The sequence below is a fragment of the Phascolarctos cinereus genome, unplaced genomic scaffold (assembly GCF_003287225.1).
Source record: "Phascolarctos cinereus isolate Bilbo 61053 unplaced genomic scaffold, phaCin_HiC Scaffold_2;HRSCAF=192, whole genome shotgun sequence".
Taxonomy (NCBI): Eukaryota; Metazoa; Chordata; class Mammalia; order Diprotodontia; family Phascolarctidae; genus Phascolarctos; species Phascolarctos cinereus.
In genome coordinates this window covers 202,823,588-202,847,070 of record NW_027555625.1, presented here as the reverse complement: position 1 = coordinate 202,847,070, position 23,483 = coordinate 202,823,588, and the positions used below count along the sequence as shown (strand labels likewise).

At 40.7% G+C, this 23,483-nt stretch overlaps 1 protein-coding gene across 7 annotated transcripts in view; it reads right to left on the bottom strand.

Moving 5' to 3' along the window:
- HPCAL1 (hippocalcin like 1) overlaps positions 1 to 23,483 on the bottom strand; it is a 192,228-nt gene that overhangs the window by 8,029 nt on the left and 160,716 nt on the right. For 6 of the 7 annotated variants that reach the window (XM_020992667.2, XM_020992672.2, XM_020992669.2 and 3 more), the window contains 2 exons: positions 4,482 to 4,884; positions 676 to 781 (listed from right to left, as the gene is read on the bottom strand). In XM_020992667.2, the coding sequence (XP_020848326.1) occupies positions 676 to 781; positions 4,482 to 4,859 (484 nt within the window). In that variant the 5' untranslated portion in view covers positions 4,860 to 4,884. Of the gene's footprint in view, positions 1 to 675; positions 782 to 4,481; positions 4,900 to 23,483 lie in introns of all 7 variants that reach the window. The other variant, XM_020992670.2, reaches the window with a different exon arrangement.

Sequence of the window (23,483 nt, the reverse complement as noted above, 5' to 3'; positions counted from 1 at the left end):
GGACTAAGTGACCTGAGGTCTCTCTTAGGTCTCAGACTCTGAAATAAACAAGGGCCCCCTTCTTGTGCCTTGTAAAGAAGGGGCACCTGGTAGCATGGAAGGAGGAAGGAGTCGCTACTGCTCAAGATGCTCTGGATCCCCTTCTCTCAGCCTTTCTAAGCTCACAGGGAGGGCCAACTCCTATGAGTTCTAAGAAGGAAGTTCTCAGCCCCAGAGGATAAATTAGAATGTGGAACACACTGTTCCAATCTGCATGGTGCAGAGCAAGCCATGTGTTTTTAGAGCTGGGCTGGATGACTGAAGGTGTTTATTAGGGAATAGTGGTGCCCAGTCAACATTATCCGAAGATGGGAAAACAAGCAGAGATGGCTGCAGGGAACAGCTTTCTGCGGAAAATTACTAAGTTACCCAGGTTTCAACTGAGTATGGGAAAAGGTGTTTTTAATCAGCCCCAAAGGTGACTTCAGGCACAGGCCTGACTTTTTCTTCCATCATTGTATGCTTCTCTGCTGCCTGTAGGTGATTCAGTTACTGAAACCTCCCACCCCTGGATCCCACTCAAGGGGTTTGACTTTAGGCTGGAGAATTGAGGGAGGGGCGGGAGAAATCAGTGGTATGGACGAATGCATTTTGGTTTCTAACAATACCAAGCAGAGAGACTGCCCCATAGCCTACCGTCATTGTTTGTGTCCATCTGCCGGAAAATTTTGTCTGTTCGCTTCTCAGGAGTGGACTCATCTTCAGGCATTTTCATTACTGAAGATACCATTTTGTATATGGCCTGGAGGAGTACAAAGAAGAAAGAGTTTTTAAAAGATTCTGGGGAGCTCCAGAAGGAGGAGCAAAGATTTAAGCTCATTACCCAGTTTGCAAACACGGTACATGGGTACATGACTTGGGGCCTCATGCAGCCTTCCCCAGATTGAAAAATAAAGGAAAAGCTAGCTAAGCCCTGCCATCTCTCCCTCCCACCCACACCACTCTGATGATGCATGATGAAAGGAAAGATTGGGAAGCAAAGCTCTATGACTGAGAAATTTTCCCAACATGCTAATCATTGGACTCAAATTAGGGTTTCTGGTGTGACTAGCTGCTGCCAGAGCCTCAGGTCATCAGTAACTAAAGCCTTCCCAATCAGGTCACTAACGCCACAGCAGGGATTAGTTAGTGGCCAGCTAGCTGAGAGCATGGACAGGACTCACCATATGAGGAATGGGGCCAGAATCATTAGGACTTTCATAGCCAAGTACAAGCCTATTTGAGTCTCTAGAATCCTTCTGAGAGCCATAGCTAAGGTTTATAACCACTTTCCCCTGTAACCTCACATAGCACTTGGTTTTGTACCTCCTCGATGTATTTGTCTAGTAACACTGTATATTTAGCTATCTTTATGTACCATATCCACCATTCAGAGTGACCTGTGGTCTCAAGGCTACAGGTTCCCCACCCCTGTAAATAGACCATAAACTCCATGTGGGCAAGGATGATGTCTTATCTAACTTAGTATTCTCCACCATTGCTTAGCACAGAGCTCTGCACATAGTCGGGACTTAATAATTTTTCTTTTATAAAAGAAGCATCACAGCCATTTACAATTATGTACCTCATGATAAACATGGCACACTGAAAACTATTAAAAGATACTGATCAGATTTTCAGGTCCTGGGATTTTGATGCTGACAGAGCAGTGGAAAGTAGCTGAATTAAGTCCCACTTGAGCAAATTTTAGTTTTTTTTTACTCACCAAGAGTCAGAGCCAAAAAACTCAATCATTGGCAGTGACAACTAAGTCTTTTGCTGACAGAAGTGTCCATCTGAAAATGGGTTAGTTTTTCCATATAAGCTAGGCTATAACATACAAATGGGGCTTCTGATTCCCATCTTAAGCTTACATGCAAGAACCAGACAGGTGGCAACTGAAGCATAGACCTTAAAATAAAGAGGCCCACAATTGGCTCTCCGCATGTTAAACTCAATCTAGTTGAGGAAGTGGTAGATCAGGTTAGCCACTGATCTATCCTGGAGGGTATGAAAATGCCCTTTCACAATGGTGATACCTCCCCATCCTTTCCTGCCCTGGAGATACACAGGGAAGTGGGAGCCCATTGTGTTCCATGATCTGCTTGGCTCTGAATAGGTTCCAATAGGTCAGGTCTCTCATCTCAATCCTTTCCATGGATAGAAGAGAGATGAGTCCATGATGGGAACTGGATTTCATCTGGAACCCAGAAGTTAAGATTCCTAAATTTAATTGTATTACTGTCATAATCTAGAAACTTTTGTTAATTATAGAGCAGTATGTAAATATCAATTACAACTCTTCTTGTTATTACTTCTCCTTCTCTCAAAGAAAGGGTGGACAATCTATAGCATGTGAGCTGTAGGTGGCATGTCATTAATAGGACCTGGGGTAAGACAATCAGGATCAGTCCTAAAGAAAACTAGGAAGTCAGTGAATTTTGTCTTATGCACTTTCCTAGCTCTGCCATTAACTAGCTGGGTGATTTTGGGCAAGTTACTAATCATGTCTGGGTTTTAGTTTCCTGCTCTGTAAAATGGGAAGAATGGATTATCACAGCTAAGATCCTTACTCACGTTTTAATTCCTTCTTTTCTTCCTAGTGTCGGTGTCTAATAACAGCTCCTCATTCTTGCTGTAAACTATCTGACCATTTATCCCTGCTAAGGAGTTAACAGATTACTAAATCAGCAGGAGTTGGTGATAGCTTGGTATCCCAAATGGTAACTTACACATAGTAGGTACTCTAATATTTACTGAGTAATTGATGGTTTAGGTATGATTCCTCCTAGCGGTCATTTGCATTTTTATAACCCTCCCTAGTCCTTCCCTACCTTCTGACCCAGTCACACTGGCTGCTATGGGACCAAGACTGTTTTCTCAGGGTGTTATTATGCATCTACCCAGGGCTCAATCACCTCCTTGCCAATCCCAAGGGTGAGAAGAATGAAAAAGGACTTGGCATATTTCCTCTGAGGGACTGCCAATGCCTGTCCGAAGGCAATGGCTTTTCTCAGTGTTAGGGCTTGTTCCACCACACAACGAACCCACGCAGCCCTTGGGGCCAGTGCAGAACCCTGGTAACAACTTATGCTGGTATGATACTTCACGGGTCACATCTATTACTTTACCTGATCTTCACAGCTCTATAAGGATGTTGTGAAGATAAAGTTTGAGTATTATTATACCCATTTTACCAGTGGGGAAACGAGGCTCAGTAAGACATGGAGACTTGTTTAATGTTACAGAACTGGTCAAGTTGGCACCTGAGCCCAAGCATTTCCCTTTACACCGCATTAATTTTACTATAACACCACGCTCAGATCTTAGGGGGAAATAACCTAAGGTTATAGGATCTCGGGTTAGGGAAGAAACCCACAAACATGAAATGAGAGAGTTGTCTGACTTTTTCTTTTGACCCTTACTAACTAAGCAACTCAGAACCAGTCACATCACCTTTCTGAGCCTCAGTTTCCTCACCTGTAAAATGGGCATAATATTAGCTGTCACAGGTACCTCATAGGGTTCTTCAGTGGTACAAATAAGATAATGTGTGTGAAATGCTTGATAAAATCTAAAGCACTGTATAAAGGCCAGCTATTATTGTTATTATTATCACAGCCTTCTCAGCCTTCATGGGATTATTATAATTATTATTACTATTATTATTATTATTATTGCTTTCCCAATTTTCACATGCTTATACCATATATTCATGAAGATGCTTCAATCACCATCTGAAAGGGAAGCAAAGAATGGCCATGTGTTTCAGATAAGGCTTGGAGCAGAGTGGGGTGGAAGCAATGCTTCATGGTTTCTCTAGGGCTGTCAGATCTCAGGGCAGAAGAAACATTTGGAGGTCAGCAAGTCCAGCTCTCTGCCTCCAGGCACCATCATCATCATCATCATCATCGTCATATTTATATAATGTTTTAAGATGATATCTAAAGTCCTTTATTACATGCAAATCACTTTATATATTTTAATAACTCACATTTCTAAAAGCACTTTAAACTTTACAAAGTGCTTTCTCTGCAATAATTGAGGTAGGGGCTGCAAGTATTACTGAGGCTCTGAAAAGTGAAATGACTTGGCCAGTGTCATAGAACCAATTCTGGAACTGGTACTCCTTGATCCCAAGGCCAGCCCTTCTTCTATTATACCCTAGTGGAAGCCAGGCCTGATGCACACAAATCTCATTTGGAAAAATGTCAATAGAAAGACATCCTTCAATACTCCCTAGCGAACAGACTAAACTGATGTCAGTTTAAATAACACCATGCTTAAGGAACTTATGAAGAGCACTGAGGTCTCGACCCGGCTCAGCCATTCATTGCTGTGTGACTGTGAATAAATCATCTTTCTGGGCCTCAGTTTCCTCTCTAGAATGAAGAGGTTATATGTACTAGATGATCTCTCATGCCTCTTCCAGGCATAGCATGGGAGGTCCCCCGAGTCCTCACCTGTACAATTTCGAGCATCTCCCCACGGCTTATGTAGCCATTACCATCAAGGTCATACATGCTAAACGCCCACTTCAGTTTCTGTTCCAGCTTCCCCCGAGAGGTGACACTCAGGGCAATGATGAATTCCCGGAAGTCAATCGTCCCATCACCATTTGTGTCGAAGGTGCGGAAGACGTGTTCTGCGAACTTCGATGCGTCTCCATAGGGGAAGAAGTTGGCATATATCTTTTTGAACTCATCGACAGTCAAGTGGCCAGTGGGACAGTCCTTTAGAAACCCTTTGTACCACTCCTGCAGCTCGTGGTCTGTGAACTCAGTGTTTTCCCGGAGATCCTGGAGCACCTCAGGACGGAGCTTGCTATTTTGCTTTCCCATTCTGTCCTCCCAGATAACTTAAAACCTGGAAAACATAGGACTGTGTTCAGTTATCAAATGCTACCTACAGTCAGTTTTTGTAACATCCAGATGATTCGCCTTTCAACACTGGGATGGGATGGCTCAGGCTATTCAAGTGAGAGTTTTCCTTCTAATATATTCAAAACCTTTTCTTTTTTTAGACTCTTCCCTCTCCCTTACACTTACCCAGTTACCAAGCTTTAGAGTCCATCTCAGCAATGGCTTTCTTTCTTTAAAAAAATTAATTTATTATTTATTTTTAACATTCTTTTTAAATTTTTTTTTGAGTTCCAAATTCTCTCCTGCCCTCCAGTCCCCTGTGCACACCCATTGAAAAGGCAATGATATTAATTATATATGTGAAATCATGTAAAAACATTCCCATATTAGCCATGTTGCAAAAAAGAAAGCAAGAAAGATAGAGTAAGTGATAAAATTATATTTCAGTCTACACTCAGACTCCATCAGTTCTCTCTTCTGGAGGTAGATAGCACTTTTTATGATGGGTCCTATGGAATTGTCTTAGATTGATATGTCGATCAAAGTAGCTAAGTCTTTCACAGTTGATCAGCATTACATTAGCAATATCTTCCAAATCCATCCCTCTTCTTTAGTCCTATTGCTCCAGTTCTAGCACTTCTAGTCCACCCACCCAGACTATTATTAACAGCCTCCTAACACGTCTTCCAGCCACCATTTTCATTCACCTTCTAACTTCTACAAGGCTAGTATTCTTAATGCACAGACTTGGTTGTATTATTCCTTTTCTTGAAACTTATCAATAATTTCCTAATGTCTAAACCCTAAATGTTCAAGGCACCCAAGGCTTGGGGACTTCCCCTTCCAGCCTTATCTTTTATTATTCTCCTCCATACATTCTACACTCCTGCCAAAGTGGTCTGCTTTCTTCTACCCATGTACTATGTTCACTTACCTCTATATCCTTCTGGGCTCTCCAGGCCCAGAATATCTTTCCTCCCTCCTTTTGCCTTCTGAATTGCTACTCATCCTTTAAGGTCCCACTCAAGATCTACCTCCCCCAGGAAGCAATCTCTGATCCCCCTCTTGACAGCAATGACTTTTGCCTGTGGACTTTCCATAGCACTCCCCATGCCCTGCCTCTCCCCCACCTCTTTAATGTACTTTTTATGTAATACTGTACATTCTAGTTATAGACACTAGTACACAGCCTCCATGTAGAACATTCCATGAGGACAGGGGCTAAGTTTTGTCTAAACTTTTTATTTCACAAGAATCTCATAACAGGAAAGCTCCTCATATGTATCTGGTCCAACCTATAACTGAACAGGAATCCTACAGCCAGGTGGCTTAAGGGATAGAATCCTAGACCTAGAGTCAGGAAGACTTGAGTTCAAATCCTACCTCAACAGACACTAACTATGTGACCATAAGCAGGTCACTTGACTTCTATCTGGCTCAGGTCCCTCATCTGTAAAATGGGGATAATAATAGTACCTACCTCCTAGGGTGGTTGTGAGGATGAAATGAAATTAATATTTGTAAAACACTTTAAGAACTTGAAAGTACTATATAAATGCTATTATTATTATTATTAATTATCAAAGGCTGTGCCAGTGGAATGTAAGACCTTGCAGAATCAGGAAAGGGGACATGGAAGGGGCAGTATTTGAGTGGGACCTTGAAGAACAGGTAGGATTTCAAAGGAGGAAAAGATGAGGAGGAAGTGGAGTGGGAAGGCCATTGTATATAAAGGGGATGGCACAAACAAAAGGTCAGAGATAGGAAAGGACAGAATGTGCATCCAGGGAACACAAAGTCTAGTTTGGCTAGTGTAGAGTACATGAAAGGAAGTTTGAGAAAGTCAGGTCAAATACAGGGGTTCAAGCCAGACTGTAGTGGACTTAGAATGCCAAGTTATGATTTTATTGTTCCATCCTTAAGTCATAACCTTGTAAACAGAAAGACTAAATCAGAGATAAATATTTACAGAACACATGCATAGTTCATGTAGGGGAGAATCTTTGTTCCCTATTTTGGCATAGTACAGTATACACAACGATGTAATATAAACATACAGTTTAAGCAATTTTGTCAAAGCATGCTACAAAAGTGGCCAGGCCAACCCAAGGGGATCTAAGTCAATTAGATAAGAATCAAACACACTTTCATCTGGGCTTCAAACTCCCATTTTACATACTAAAACCCAGCAATCCAAAGGCCAGGCCCAAACAACCATATGGCCAGAGAACCTGCCAATCTCTTACACTCTTTCTCATTTTCCTACAGTCAGTCAATTTATTCCTCCTTTGTCTAATGTCTAACCCCTCTCAATCCTCATTCTGCTCTAAGGCAAAAATAACACTAGCTGCTGCTCATTGATGACATATAGCAGGCTGAGCCCTAGAAAGGGTGTGTTACCATTAGCTGCTTCTGTGAAGGAGTCAGCTACCAACACTTCAGTCCCTGGGGCTACTTTTGCTCCTGTCCCAGCTGTTTAAACAGACACAATTTCCCAGTTTCAGTGAATTTCGACTCAGTGCTCCCAGCATCCCCTGGGATGCCAGCTGTCCAGCTGGTTCAGCTGGTCACATCCAGTAGCAGAGGCATCATGGTCTGAGAAGGAAGAAAGTTTGTTTGTGAGATAAGAGACCTGAGTTATAGTCTCCAACTCTGAAAAACTTATCAGCTAAAAGACCTCGGGCAAGTCACCTCCCTTCCTCTGGTTCTCAATTTCCTTACCTATAAAAAGAAGTATTTGGAATTGATAATCTCTAATGTGTTTTCTGATTCTAACATTTATGAATCTATTATAAAACCAGAGAATTCAGGCATATCTTAGGCAATCTCCACTGAGAAATGTCTGAACAGGGTATCTTTTTCATTCAGCACATTTTAATACATCCCAATAGTGTACCCTATGGGTAGTGGAGAATTAAGATCAACCCAATACTGGATAATTATAGTATTTCTGCCTCTGATGTCTCATTGTGGTACGAAGAAGATCCTGGGTTCTGAAGGTAATGCCAATGGAACACAACTTTTGGCAAGTCCTACTGAAGTAAGAAGGTTTTGCGTATAGGCCTCAAAATGGCTGCATGTTTGTTATCCAGCTAAATTCACAGAGGCTTGTGACCAAGTTGTCTGTAGGGTGAAGAATTTGTTAGCAACTCTTGAAAAGCATTTACTGAATTTTAGTGGGGTTGAGATCTGTGTTGGTAGAGGGTGCACCAACTCTGAATGACTCTTCAGAACTCTGAAGTATGAAGAAATTTTTGCTAAATGATCAAACTTTTTCAGAACACTACAAAGGCTCATTACAATCCAAAACAATGAGAAACATTTGTCTAAACATTCACATAGAAAAAACAAAGTGGATGAAAAAGCTATTATTCTTCTAGATCATGACATGCATATAGCAGGGAAGTCCATCAAGTAAGCCCATCAATATGTCTATCTTGTACAAGAATTACAGATGCATTCTACCCATTTTCCTTTTTCCAAAAGAAAAAAAAAAGATTTTTTTATGTACCATTTATCTCTTATCTAATGTCAAAACAATTTGACATTATTTGACATCATGACAATATTTGACAAAAATTGACATTAGATTGTCAAATCCAATGGTCTCTTCTCACTCCTCATGCTTCTTGGCCTCTCTGCAGCATTGAATACCTCCTTCTCTCCCCCCTTGGGTTGTCATGACACCGTTTTCTCCTGGTTCTCACTCTGACTTCTCCATTTTAGTCTCCTTTGCTGGATCATCATTTACCTCAAGGCTTTGTCGTGGGTCCTCTTTTTCCCTGCAAATTCCTTTGCTAGCCATTATTATCACCATCGTTATTATTAACGACAATGATAATCATAATCATAATAAACCATACTGACTCTGACATGGTTTCTAAATTGTAAAACAGAAATGTGTTATTACTGGTGGACTTTGAAAACTTGCAGGCTTGTATGAGTATCCTACAGTTTGGGATCTAAATCATAGGCTCATTCTAGTTGTACTCATAAGTACAAGTACCCACCTCACAGGCACTTCACAGGACTTCTGTGAAGAACATTTTTTGGAAGTCCTAAAACTGTAGAAAAGTGCCAGTTCTTCGACTTTGAAAGCCTTAATAACTCTGATAAATGCAATGCCCAAACATTTTTCCAAAGGCCTGATGATGAAGCATGGTACCAGTGTGCTGACAGAGGTAATGGGCTCAAGGTAAGCATGGGAGATAAATTTGGACATGATCAGTTTGGGAATTTGTTTTGCTTGACTATGAACATTTGTTACAAAGATTTCATTTTTGTTTTCTCCAATGTGAAGGGAGTGGGTAGAAAAAAAAATACTTGCTAATTTTAAAAAAAGCCAGTTCTTGATGATAACCTCTGTGAGCTTAAATTTTCTCATGGTTAAAGACAAGGATAAAAATATTTGGCCGACCTAGCTCACAGGGTTGTTGTGAGGAAGGTGTTCTGTAAATCTTAAGGAGTACTATAGGAACAGAAACAATTTTCTTTCATTTATAAAGGCAGGACCTCCTGGGATAGTTTGAGTCTGCAGTCTGGAGCAGAAGTCTCCCCTGTACCATTCAAATCTGTGTTAAACATCCTTCGGAGGGGCCCTATCCAGAATTCCATGCTTTTACACCAAGGGAATACCATTCATCTGAGACTTGCCCAGTGCTGAGAGCTTAGCTGTTCATTTTATAATCCACTCATCCTTGCTGGAAACTAAATCACTGCCCTGAATGCACAGATCAATTTGCCTTAAAAATTCATTTGTCAGGTTCTCTTCTTAGCCAGAATGTTAAGAAGCCAGGGCCGTGCAATCTCCTTTACCCCCCAAACAACATGTGTTTACAGAGAGGAAGGTACCAGATTAGTTAGAGTGCAAAGCAAGGTGCACAACCGCTGGAAAATAATAAGTTGAGTGGATTTTCTTCTACCTTGGGAGATTAATGTTTTGCATCTATTTCCCATTAGCGTCCCAGATTATAGATATAAGATTATAGAAACAGACTGTTCATATTCAGGCTGTTCAAGTGCCTTTGCATTCTGTTTTCACAGTTGACTCTCCATCACTTGGCTAATGAGAAGAAGCAGGAGGTACACAGAATCACCGCATTATAGTATTTTACAGCTAGAAGGGACCTTCAATCTCATCTAATAAAACCCCCTTATTTAACAAGAATGGGGGTGAGGGGGAAAACTAAAGCCCTGTCTGAAAGAATTCAACTCAAATCTTCTTCAGCCACAGGAAAAGTTTATTAGTGATAAAACACTTAGGGCCAGATGACGCCCATAAGGACGAGCGGGCATGAGAGGTTCTCAGCCTTTTGAGCTTGAGATTCTCAGCCCTGAATAAGGGCCAGGGTAGATCTTATATACTTTGGGTGACATGGGAAGGGTCTGGGAAAAAGGTCTGGGTGAGAATTCCCAGAGACTGGAATGTCTAAGAGATTGAATAGACAACGGGAATAGATAATGAAGGAACTGAAAGGTATCTGAATGAAATTAAAAGGTAGACTAAGTCTTTCAAAGGGAGTTGAGGGGCTGGGGCCTGTAGACAAAAGGGGAGCCAGATTCCCTTTAGGGCAAGGGGCAAAGACCTTGGCTTGGGCCACACCCCATCAGCTTCACATGACCAATCTGTTGCCAAGTCTTGTCTACCTTTTTCTACTTGCACAGCATGTCTCATACTGTTCCTTTCTCCTTACTCACAGAGATGCCATCCGGTTATAGGCCCTCCTCTGCTCACACCTAGACTATTGCAGTAGCCTCTCTGCCTCCAGGCTCAAATCCATCTTCCACTTAATTGACAAGGTGATTTTCCTAAAGTACAGGTCTGACCATTTCATTGACCTACTTGCCACACTCTAGTGGCTCCATATCACCTCTAAAATAAAATATAAAATACTCTGGCTTTTAAAGCCCTCCACAATGGACACCTTCTTACATTTGCTATCTTTTCACTCTTCATTCCCTTCTATGTACTCTGGGATCTAGTGACCTAGACCTTCTTTCTATTCCTTGAACATGATTTCCCCATCTCCTTACTTCATACTTCTGTTGCCCATGCCTGGAAGACTTTCCCTCCTCACCTTTGTCTTTAGATTGCTTCATGACTCAGCTTGAATATCAACTTCTGTAAGGAGGCCTTTCCAAGTCCCCCAACCTCCTACCATGCTAGTGCCTTCCTCTGCAAGGACCTTCTATTTATACTGTATGTACCTTCCACAGACAATTTTTTTTTCCTTTGCATGTCCCCTGCACCATTAGAATGTGAGCTTTTGAAGAGTAAGGGCCTGTTTTTGTCCTTCTTTGTATCCCCAATGCTTAGCATAGTAAATCCTTAATAAATGCCTGTTGATTAACTTGGGGATTTCATTTCCTTATGAATGAATGATGAATGAATGAATGAATGAATGATCAAACAAATAAATGAATAAATGAATGAAAAAGCATTTATTATGTTCAAAGCACTGTGGTAAGCCTTGGTAATACAATTGGAAAATCAAGACAGTCCCTCATTTCAAGGAGCTCACATTCCAATGAGGATTGTAACTATGAAAGGTGTCAGATGCAAGTCAGATGGAAAAGGTTCCATGGTCCCAGGGGTATGGGGGCAAAGCAGATGGCAAAGCCAGTTCTATACTATCATTTTCACTGATAAAATCCTATCGATTTCTTATGCTGAACCATTTGACAGTACTAAGGGCTTTGTTGGCAAGAAATTTCAGTAGCTGTGGCTACAGCAGCCACAGAAGCAGTTGCCAGGCAGCATCTCCTTGGATGTTGTTTCACCAGATGATGGCTGTGGGGGCTGGGCTAGGGCTTTAGGGAGGTGAGGATTGAAGAAGCGGTGGTGGCTAATCTGCCTGGCAAATGCCACCTCCTGTCTCTCTCTTTGGGTGCCTTGATGTTTCAGCTAGGTTGGGTTGTCTGCCCCAAGGTGGCAGCTGGTCAGCAGTTGGCAGAGACGGCTGGCCTCTTTTCCCCAGGAGTTGCTTCCCCAGCTGATGACTATGGTGGCTGGGCTGGAAACAGACTAAAAGGTCAGGGTGGAACGGCCACTCTAAAGGCTCTTAGACTTATGGGCCTTTGGTAGTGGTTGGTCAGTAGTTGTTGTTGATGGTGAGGAATCATCTCCACAGTGACTGTACCCTCAGTGATGGCTATGGGGAGAAGGGGAAGGTTTTAAGCAGGGTTGGTGGCGTGGGTGAGGGAGGCATTGCTATTTTCAAAGCTCATGGCTTCAGGGTTGTGGGCGATATCCATTGGGGTTTGAGGGGAGGTGGTTGTGATTTGACTCACTGGCCATATGCTGCCTCCTGTCTGTTTCTCAGGGTTCTTTCCTGTTTCAGCTAAGCTGACTTGCCTGCTCTGAGGGTTCCAGGTTTACGCCTTTGGAAAATGGGTGGGGTTTGGACTAGTTCAGGGATCCTTAACCTTTTTTGTGTCATGAATCCCTTTGACAGACAGGTGAAACCTATGAACACCTTCTATGAATAACGTTTACAAATGCATAAAATAAAATACATAGAATTACAAATGGAACTAATTATAGTGAAATACAGTTAGCTAAAAAAAAAAAGTTCACAGACTCCAGTGTTAATAAACCCCTGGGCTAGTTGATCTCTAGTTTTAGTCCTAGTTTTAGATCGTGTCACTATTATATAAAGCCTATCATATAAAAGGTGGAAACAAAAATATCATGGACTCAATAAACTGAATAATGCTGGAGCTCCTACAGTGTAATCAGTACTGTACTCATGGCTTTTCTTCATGTACTATATTGATCTCAAATGCCTTGCTTCACCCCTGATCCTTCTGCCTAGATGTACTCTCACTTTTGAAGCTCCAACATATTACATCTATATTGCTACTATAGCTTTCATGTTATGCCTTGAATTTTAGCCATGTCTTACCCCATAACTTGAAGGTGATTTTCCTGAGGGTACGGATGGTGTTGTATTCATCACTGTATTCCCCATAATGCTCAGGGGCTGGTAAACCTCCTTCAGTTTAAGTTTAAGAGAATGGCTAACTCAATATGAGTCAACCACGTGATGTGGCAGCTGAGAAAGGGAATGTTCCCCTAGGCTGCACTGAGAGAACTCTGCCTGTATTTGACTCAGTCCTACCATCTTCTGACCTGGTCAGACCATGCATTCCTAGAGTACTGTATTTAGTTCTCAGTGTCATAGTTGAGGATGGACTTGACAAGTCAGAGTGTGTCCAGAGAAAAATGATTGATAGGATGGTGAGGGGACTTGAAGCCATGCCACATAAAGATCCATTGAAAGCAATGGAGATATTTACCCTGGAGAAAAGAAATATAGAGCGGTCCTAAAGTATCTGAAGGGGCAGTCTTTTTCAAGAAATATTGGTCTTAGGGACAGCTAGGTGGCGCAGTGGATAGATCTCTGGTCTTGGTGTCAGGATGACCTGAGTTCAAATGTGGCCTCAGACACTTGACAAGTACAAGCTGTGTGACCCTGGGCAAGTCACTTAACCCCAATTGCCTCACCAAAAAAAAAGAAAGAAAAAAAAGAAATATTGGTCTTGGGGCAGCTAGGTGGCGCAGTGCATAGATTACTGGCCCTGGAGTCAGGAGGACCCAAGTTCAAATCCAGCCTCAGACACTTACTAGCTGTGTGGCCCTCAGCAAGTCACTTAACTCCAATTGCGAAAGAAAGAAAGAAAGAAAGAGGAGAGAGAGAGAGAGAGAGAGAGAGAGAGAGAGAGAGAGAGAGAGAGAGAAAGAAAGAAAGAAAGGAAGAAAGGAGGGAAGGAAAAAGGAGGGGAGGAAGAAAGGAAGAAAGGAAGAAAAAGAAAAAGAAAAAAAGAAAAAAGGAAGGAAGGAAGGAGGGAAGAAAGAAAGAAAGAAAGAAAGAAAGAAAAAGAAAGAAAGAAAGAAAGAAAGAAAGAAAGAAAAAGAAAGAAAGAAAGAAAGATTGGTCTCATTCTTAATAGTCTGAGAAAACAGACCTAGAAGCAATCTGTCACTTAGTAACTGTGCAACCCTGGACAAGTGTCTTAACTTCGCTGGTTCTCAGATTCCTCATCTGCAAAATGAAGGTGTTAGACTAAATGACTTCTAAGTTCCTTTCCAGCTTCAAATCAAGTTAAATGAATCATGAGGCAATGTAAGAAATAAATTCCTCTGTTTGGTATCTAAGTCTCTTTACAACCTGCCCCCTTCCTACCTTTCCATTCTTTACATACATATATACATACATACATATACATACATACATACATACATACATACAAATATATATATATATTCTATCCCTTCTATTTAGGATGCAATCAAGCCATACTGGCCCACTAGCAGTTTTTACATATCATACTCCACCTGTCTCTCCATGCCTTCGCACTGGCTTTCTCTCGATGCCTGGAATGTTTTCCCTCCTTACCTCTGCCTCTTACAATACTGTGTTGTTCAATGTTCAGTCATTTCAGTCATATCCAACTCTCCATGACCCCATTTGAGGTTTTCTTGGCAGAAATGCTGGAGTGGTTTGCCATTTCCTTCTCCAGTTCATTTTACAGATGAGGAAACTGAGGCAAATAGGGTGAAGTGACTTGTCCAGGGTCACACAGCTACTAAGTATCTGAGGTCACATTTCAACTGAGAAAGATGAGTCTTCCTGAGTGTAGGCCCAGCGCTTTATCCACTACACCACCTAGTTGCCTACAATACCGTATACAGTTCCTTAAAGACTGTTCCAGTTCCACCTTCTATATGAAGCCTTTCTTGATCAAACTACCTTGTATTCATTTTGTATCTATTTTGCATATATGGATACATCTATCTATTGTTTTCCCCATTAGAATGGAAGCTCTTTGAAGGCAGTAGTAACTTTTGTCCCCAACACCAAGCACATTGCCTGGCACATAGCAAGCACTTAAAAAATGCTTCTTGGTGGTATGGGGCTGACTGATGATAGCTAACATTTATATAGAGCTTGCTAAGTGCCAGGCACTGTGCTAAGTGCTTTACAATTATTATCTCATTTGATCCTCACAACCACCCTGGGTGGTAGGTGCTATTATTATCCCCATATTATAGATGAGAAAAGATAGGTAAACAGAGGTTGTGTCCTGCCCAGAGTCGTAAGCTCTTCAGTGTCTAAGGCAGAATCTGAACTCAAATCTTCCTAGCTCCAAGTCTAGCACACTTTCCACTCTGCCCTAAATATGTTGTGAATTTTCCATTATATCTCTTCAAGCAGAGACTGGATAGTCAACCACTTGCTGAAAATTCAGTAGGTAGGATTCTAGGTATGTGTTAGACTAGAAAACTTCTAAAGGTCCTCCCAACTCTGCTCCAAGATTCCATGATTCTTTTCTGGAGCAAGATTGGTTTGAACGTTCTAGATGCTATATTGAAAATGTTAGGTTCTGTGGCAGCCTAGCACCCCAGATTTAAGCCCTGCACAGCCCAGAATACTAGGCAAATATATAAAATGGTGGAGCTGGTTGTTAGGGTCACCTGCTTCAAAGGTTATGGCTTATTCATTCATTCTCACAACAAGATAGCTAGGCAGTGCATAGAGCACTGGACCTGAGTTCATGAAGAACTGAATTCACATCTTGCTTCAAACACTAGCTGGAGGACCCCGGGCAAGCCCCTTAACCTCTCTACCTCAGTTTCTGCATCTTTAAAATGAGGAGAATAATAGCACTTACCTCCCAAGGTTGTTGTGAGGATAAAATGAGATAATGTTTGGAAAGTGCTTTGCAAACATTAAAGTACGATATACATTTAAGCTATTAACATTCAATCTACAAGCATGTACTAAGTGTTTACTATGTACTGGACACAGGATAGAGAGAAGTGAACAGATATTGCCCACAGTAAGTTTATATCTTATTTAGGGACATAACATGTATACATAGAGGCATATACAAAATAGAGGGAGATTTCTCAGAGGAGGCCATTTAGTAGTAAGAGGGATCAGGAAAAGCCTTGTGGAGAGGCCAGCATTTGAGTGATGCCAAGAAGGAAATTAGGACTTCTAAGAGATTCAGGTGAGGAGGGAAAGCGTATGAGGCATGAAGGACAGCCAGTGCAAAGGAGCAAAGATGGGAAATGGGGAATCATGTGTAGGAAACTGTGAGTAGATCAATAGAGCTGGATTACATAGTCTATGGAGGGAAATAATGTGTAAGATGACTCAAGTAAAGCAGAAAAGGGCCAGGTTGTGAAGAGATTTAAATGCCAAACAGAGGAAGTTGTTACTTATTGTAAGCAACAGTAAAAGGGCCAGTTTGAGTAGACCAAAGGGAGCACGAAGAGAAATATGGTAATGGGTAATGAGGCTGGAAAGGTAGGTTGGGGCAGGGTTGTGCAGGGCTTTAAATAACAGACATAAGAGTTTCTATTTGCTCCTAGAGGTAAGACTAGAATTTATTGAGAAGGGCAGGGATATAGTCAGAATTGCACTTTAGGAAAAAAATGCTGGCAAAAATGTGAAGGATGAATTGCAGTGGGAAGGGACTTGAGGTAGTGAGACCAATTAGGAACCCAGGCAAACGTGGTAGGGGCCAGTTGGGTGGCTAGAGAGAGAGAATGGGACAGATATAAAAGACGTTGCTTAAGGTACAAATGCCCACCATGCATACCTTGGTGCTAGTTTAGATGGCATGACTAAACAAGTAACTAAACAAGGCAAACTTAGATAACATAAGAGTTCAGTAAAAATAAAAGAAGCAATATAAAGGATGTCTAGATGCCAATAGAGTGGTGGAGGCAATAAATGCTGGCAGAGTCAAGTCACTGTAGACTGGGGGGATCAAAAAAACTTCATGGAGAATGTGTAACTGAACCCAGAATTTGAGGAGAAACAGGATTAAAATCATAGGAGTGTGAACTGGAACTTCAGTATCAGCAAGCCAAATCCTCTTACTTTACAGGTGGGAAAATCGAAGTCCAGAGAGGTTGTATGACTTAACTTGACTCTTCCCTAACCCTCATCACTCCTCTACCTCTGCCCCCCAAACAGCCTATAGCCAATTAGTTGCCAAATCTTGTTGATTCTAGCTTTATAACATCTCTTGCTTCCATCCATCCATCCATCTCCTACTTTCCATTCACATGGCCACCAGCCTAGGTCAGGCCCTCATTACCTCTTGTCTAATCAATTTCAAAAGCCTCCTAATTGGTCTCCCTGCTTCTAGTCTTTCTCTTTCCTAGTCCAACCTCCATGTATGTGCCAAAATGATCTTTCTCAGGCATCTCTTTCTTCTATTCAAAAAATCTTATGCCACTCCCTTTTGTTTCTAGGATAAAACATAAACTCTCAGCCTGCTATTCAAAGTCTTTCATAGTTCTGCCTTTCCAGTCATTTCAAATTACTCTCATTCGTGTACTCTATGTTAAAGTCAAACTGATGTTCTAGATCAGGGTGGGGTTTCCCACCCCTGTTCTAGATAGCACCTGAATTTTCTATGGTCCATCTTCTATCTCCATGCATTTGAACAGGCTGTTTCTTAGGACTGAAATAGCCTGACCTTCACCTCTTAGAATTCTTAGCATTTTTCAAGACTTGGCTTAAGAGCCACTTCCTCTGAGAAGCCTTTCCTGATCACCCCAGGTGCTGGTGCTCTCTCCTACCTTAAGTTACCTTGTATTAACTTATCTGTGTACTTGTCTTATTTTCCCCTTTCCACCCATCACCCCAAGATCCTTGAGGCCAAAGACTGTTTTCATTTTGTATTCCCAGTGCTTACCATAGTCCCTTTCAGGTAGTGGGCACTTAGTAATACTTGTGGCACTGAATTTAATTGTCCAAGGTCACACAGTTGGTAAATAGCAGAATTATGATTCGAACGCAAGTGTTCTCAGTTCAAATCAAATGGTTTTCCCACTGCATTAACACTGTAGAAAGTAATGGTCAAGGTATTCCAGGAAAGAAAGATAGCATGAGAATGGAGAGAAGAGATCTGTCCAGCTGGAGCTAAGGGAAATGCGAAGAAATATTCAAAGATAGAATTGAAAAGGAAGACTGGATGTAGATGAGAGAAGGCTTTGAACACCAGACTAAGACATCTGGATATTTATCTTGCAGATAATCCAGAGCCACTGAAGACTTTCTTGGCTGACATACCACAATATATGAGCTTGCAGTTACTATCTCGAGTGGTAGAATGTCATCATAAAAATCAAAACAAAACAAAAGAAGACCAAAAAATTCCCCAAAACATTATTTTAGAAAGATCAGTCTGGCAAGTGATGGGAAGGATGGAATAAAGGAGGGGGTTTCTAAACTTCAGAGTTGTTGAGACTTTTACTTTGAAAAGTAATGTTTATACTAGACTAAAGCAGGCAAACAGGAGGTTTATTCCCTCTCTCACTTCTATGCACTATTTATTGGCTGTGTGGCCTTGGGAAGATCCCTTAGCTCCTCTGGGTTTTATTGGCCTCATCTTTAACTGGTGATAATAATACTTTGCTGGAGTCCATGTGTGCCAAATAAACTAGTAATGGGTGGGACTGGATGATCTTTCCTAGCTCTTTCCAGCCCTAAGATCCATGATTAGTGGTATGGCCTCCATGATGGATTTTGCTGCTGGTTTTTCAGACTGAGTCCATTTTAGAATTATCTCCTAAGCTACACTGAAATTTCCTCACCAGGGCAGCTTTGTGAGATGGACGATCTACTCTAATTTTTATGGGGCCATTAATGGAATCCATGCATGCCAAATAAACCAGACAGCCTCCCATTCACTACCTGTCACCCAGAGGGAACAGCCTGCATGCATTTAACAAAGGGCCTGGATGAAATATTTAATAATAAGTATCTCATTTTCAATCTCTCCTGGAGTTTCTCAGACATGAGTCAGACAACCTTGCCAAGAGAAGAGATAGTGAGAGACACAAGATGGGTGCTTTTCACCATTTACTCTGCCATTCATTAATTAAACAAGCTAATGAACAAGAACTGGGTTGAAACTTCAAGTTTCTCAACTTACTAGTGGAATTTGACTCCAGACAGCAAAGATTTCTGCAATAAAGAAAAATTGCAGCTCAATTTATCAAAGAAATTGTTGCCCTAATATAGTCATTAGAAACAAATTACAAATTTCTGCTTTCCAGAATGTATTACTTTCATCTCTGAGAAAGACAGCACCCTGAGGAAAGTGGAGAGCGTATATGGCTGTTAGTGGGGGAGAGGGGAGGGGAGAAGAGGCATATGCTATTTAAAGCAAAATCCATCTTATGATTTGCTTTAAAACCTTTATTTATTGAAAAGCTAGAAGGGTCCTTAGAATACAGAATGTCAGAGCTTGAAGGGACATTAGAAAATAGAACAATGAGTATTAGAGCTGTAAGAAACCTTAGAAGAGGGGTGTGGAACCTGCAGCCTCGAGCCTAAGAACACAGACAAATGAAGGTCGAAAGTGATCACCTAATTCAACACTTTTTTTTTTCAAACAGATGAGGAAGAATGACTTTTTCAAAGTCACACAGCTAGTTGGGGTAGTACTAGGGCTAGAATCCAAGTTTCGACTCCAGGTCCATTCAAATAGACCCCAAATCAATTTATCACTGATTATAAATTTATAAATAATTTATTTCTGAGAACAAAAACAAATGAAAAAACATGTTTAGAAGGAATGAGAAAAATTTTAGATGCACTTACAATAAAAAGCTGTAATTCACATTTCTGTAGAAAATGACCATTTACAAAGCACTTTCTTTATAACAACCCTAAAAGTTAGATAATGCAAGTAATATTATTTCGCATCTTTCAGATGCAGACACTGAGGATCAGAAAGATTAAGTGACTTCCCATGGGTCATACAGCTAGTAAACGGGAAAAAGAGAGACTTGAACCCAGTTCTTCTGAGCTAAGACCAGTGTCTTTATCAATATGTCAAGTAGTTTCCACATCTTAGATGCCCCTCTCTGTTTCTCAGCTCCTATATACAACTGTTGAACTATTACCATAAAGCTTGCATTTTAGAGAACCCTATTTAAAAACAACAAAGCCAACATTTTGTGTTGCCTCAAAATTAAAGCCTTGCTAACACACCAGTTCCTATCTATGATTCAAAAGGCTTCCTGCCTCTCTGATTTTGAAGGTCTTGCAGAATAAAGTGCTCAAATAGCCTGTTAATCACAATGGAAAGCCCTGCTGATGGGTGCCAATTGACATTTCATTCTCTTGCTCTAGAATGCTTTCATCAAATCCATTTTTCAGAAGCTTGATGGTCACTCCAGACTTAGAAACAGTTGAGGAAAGAGAGATGGGAAGGAGTGGGGGGAGGGGTGGGGGACCTGAAAAAGGAGGAAGATTTTAAATTGGTTATCCATCCTCATTTTTACATTTACTTTAAAGTGTCCATGTCGGGGCAGTGGGACAGCAGAGGAAGAAAAAGCTAGTTCCAATTGTGTTTAAATCTCAAAATCACAAAGGGAGCAAAACCCCATAGACAAGAAGAGAGAAGAGGAATTTAGAAAGTAAGGTATTCAGGCTATTTCTCCCTTGTAATCAGGTCTCCATTTCCCTTTCTTAAAAATGTTTTGTTGATACTCTATTTTTTTCTGCATGACAATCATCCCCTATTGATACTCCCTCCTCCTCCTTGTCCCTCTCTCATACACATACCATATAACTCTTCCTTTTAACAAGAATAGTCAAGCAAAAGAAATCAACATACTGACTACATCTGGAAATATATGCCTCATTCCTGACCCTTCGTCCACTACCTCTCTGCTAAGAGGTGGAGTAGCATGCTTTACCATCAGTCCTTTTTTTTTTTCATCATTAGTCTTCTAAAATTATAACTAGGCACTGTATTGAACAGAGTTCTGAAGTCTTTCAATGCTGTTTTCCTTTGTACTGTTGTGTTCACTGTGTAAATTATTCTCCTGGTTCTGCTTACTTCACTCTGCATTAGTTGATGCAAATCTTCCTAAGTTTCTCTGAGTTCTTCATTTTCACAATTTCTTATGGTACAATAATATCCCATTATATTCACAGACTACAATTTATTTAGCTATTCCTCAATTGACAGGAAGATATTTTGTTTCTAGTTCTTTGCTGCTCCAAAACTTCTGGACACAAGGGTCCTTTCCATTGGCCTTTGATCTCCTTGGACACCTCTAGTAGTGGTATAGCTAGATCAAAGACTAAATATGGTTTAGTGCTTTTGGGGGGCATATGATTCCACATTATTTTTCACAACTATTGGACCAATTCACAGCTTTACCTACAATGCATTCATGTGGTCTGCACATTATAGGTACTTAATGAATACTTGTTGACTTATTGCCTGTCTTCTCACAAGTATTCTAATATTGACCATTTTCATTTTTGGTCAATCTGATGGGTGTCAGGGAAAACCAGAAACCCGTTTCAGACAAGCAATCCTTCCAGGCTCAATCATACCTCTTGGCAAGATGAAGAGCTAAATGTATTTTTCAGAACAATCCAGGTCTGCTTACTTTGGAATATTAGAGCTGAAAAAGGTTTAGAAAAGCATTTCTCCTGCATGTAGCAGTGCAGCCCAAACATTCCCCAGCTTCCCATTTGGCTTTTGCCTCAGAATCCCTGTAATACAGGGTTCTAGCAAATGTCAGATCATGAACATGTGAATGTCTGGTCAAGTCCATGGACTTAGTGTACTTAAAGATGCTCCAGATGACTGCTATGAAACAGGCCCCACTCCTATTTTTGATCCATTTATAATGGTCTTGTGGAAGTCTTTGAAAATCTCCAGCCAACAATCAATGAATTAGTATTTACTAAGCACCAACTAGAGGCCTAACTCTATCCTAGGGTGTGGAGCAGGGGGTGATACAAGTGATTTACAGGATACTTACAGAAAATGGTTTAGTCAGGGCAATGCCATGAAACAGAGATCAAGACAGGAAAAACATAAAATATAATTAGGTGCCAAATTGGTTAGGGAAGACAGTAAGTACTTGCAGTCATGAAGACCTGAGTTCAATTCCCACCTCACGCACTTATTAGTTTTGTGATGCTGAGCAAATCATTTACTCTGCCTGCCTTCTTTATCTGTAAAATGACAGAAATAATAGCATTTACTTTGAAGGGTTGTTGTGAGGCTCAAATGAGATAGTATTTGTAAAGTACTTTGCAAACCTCAAAGTGCTATAAAAATGCCAGCTATTACTATAATATATAATTATATGTATGTAATACTATTATTATTATTATTAATATTATTATTGATAATTTTTAAAGGATGTAGGAATTCAGAGAAGGGTGAAAACACAGTGGATAGGAGTATTCAGAGATGGACTCCTAAGGAACTAACTGCCTCCTCTTGCATGAGCATTTGAATAGGCAGAGCAGAGAACATTCCAGATTTGAGGAATAGTGTTGACACCAACCAAGATTTCCACTAATCCTCTAATGAAAAGAAAGAACTTTCGATAAGCATCATTACCAGGGGATCCAAAGAAACACAGCCCTGGTGTGACAGGCTGTGCTTACAGTTTTAATACACATTTCTCCTTGAGTAATGTGGCCAGTTTAGGTAAAAGCCTGAACCCATGAGAAGTCTCTTTTGTATGGCATTTGTCAAGCCCTTGCTGAAGCCAGAAGTGAAGGTAACTGACTCCAGGCTACAGGGCTACATTTTCAGAATTGGAGCCCTCAATGTTTCATCCTATGTTGGGAGGACGTGGCTACCTCCTGTCTCTACCTAACTGCAAACACTTATTTTCACTGGGCCTAAGGAAGTTCATACAAGGTTTTGAGTCAAGGGAGCTGGGTTTGAATCTCAGCTCTGCTACTTATATGATCTTGGAAAAATTAGTCTCTGGGACTCAATTTCCTTCCCTGTTAAAAAAAAGGGGGGGGGGTTGGGCTACATAAACCTTAAAGTCTCCTCTGGCATTAAAATTCATTATTTTATAAAGGAATTTGAATTTCACAATTATGTGTGAACTCTATGTGCCTTCCATTCAGGTAAATATACCTGTCAATTTAAGATGCTCATTTAGTAGGTGACAGATGCCATCAAGCTTTAAGGTTTCACTTAATTAAAAAAAGTTTAAATCTAAAAGTAAAAAAAAACCTTAAAAAATTTTCATGGTACAGTTATAAATGGGATCCTTTGGATTTAGCCCAATCTTTCTTTATAGATTTTTAGCTGTGAGAGCTGGCTTTACCTTTTGTGTGGCAAGGATCCCTTTATCAGGTAATCTGGTGAAGCCTATAGACCCCTTCTGAGAATCATGAGCTTAAATGCATAAACGGAAATCCATTGGGTCACAAGGGAAATCCATTCTATTGAAATATAGTCATCAAAATACTAAACAAACAAGTTTAATAAGCCCCAATAAAGAATTCCCGGTTTATGCATACCTTCTTTAATTAAGAAATTGGTGAAGAATAACTACATAATCAACAGTTAGGGGGATATTCCATTATTCTAAAGAAAACAAACTAACCTTTAGGAGGCCACTTTTGAAGATCTTAATTTGGAAACATGTCAGACTATAGCTTAGTTAGGATAGTATTATCAAAACTGTTTACTTCATAGTCATGGAGCAGTCCAGCCGACCAAGTTCTAATGATTTCTGCCCAACTCCCAGGAATGTACAGTTAACCCCTCCTTTTCAATGGCCAGGGTCTCATC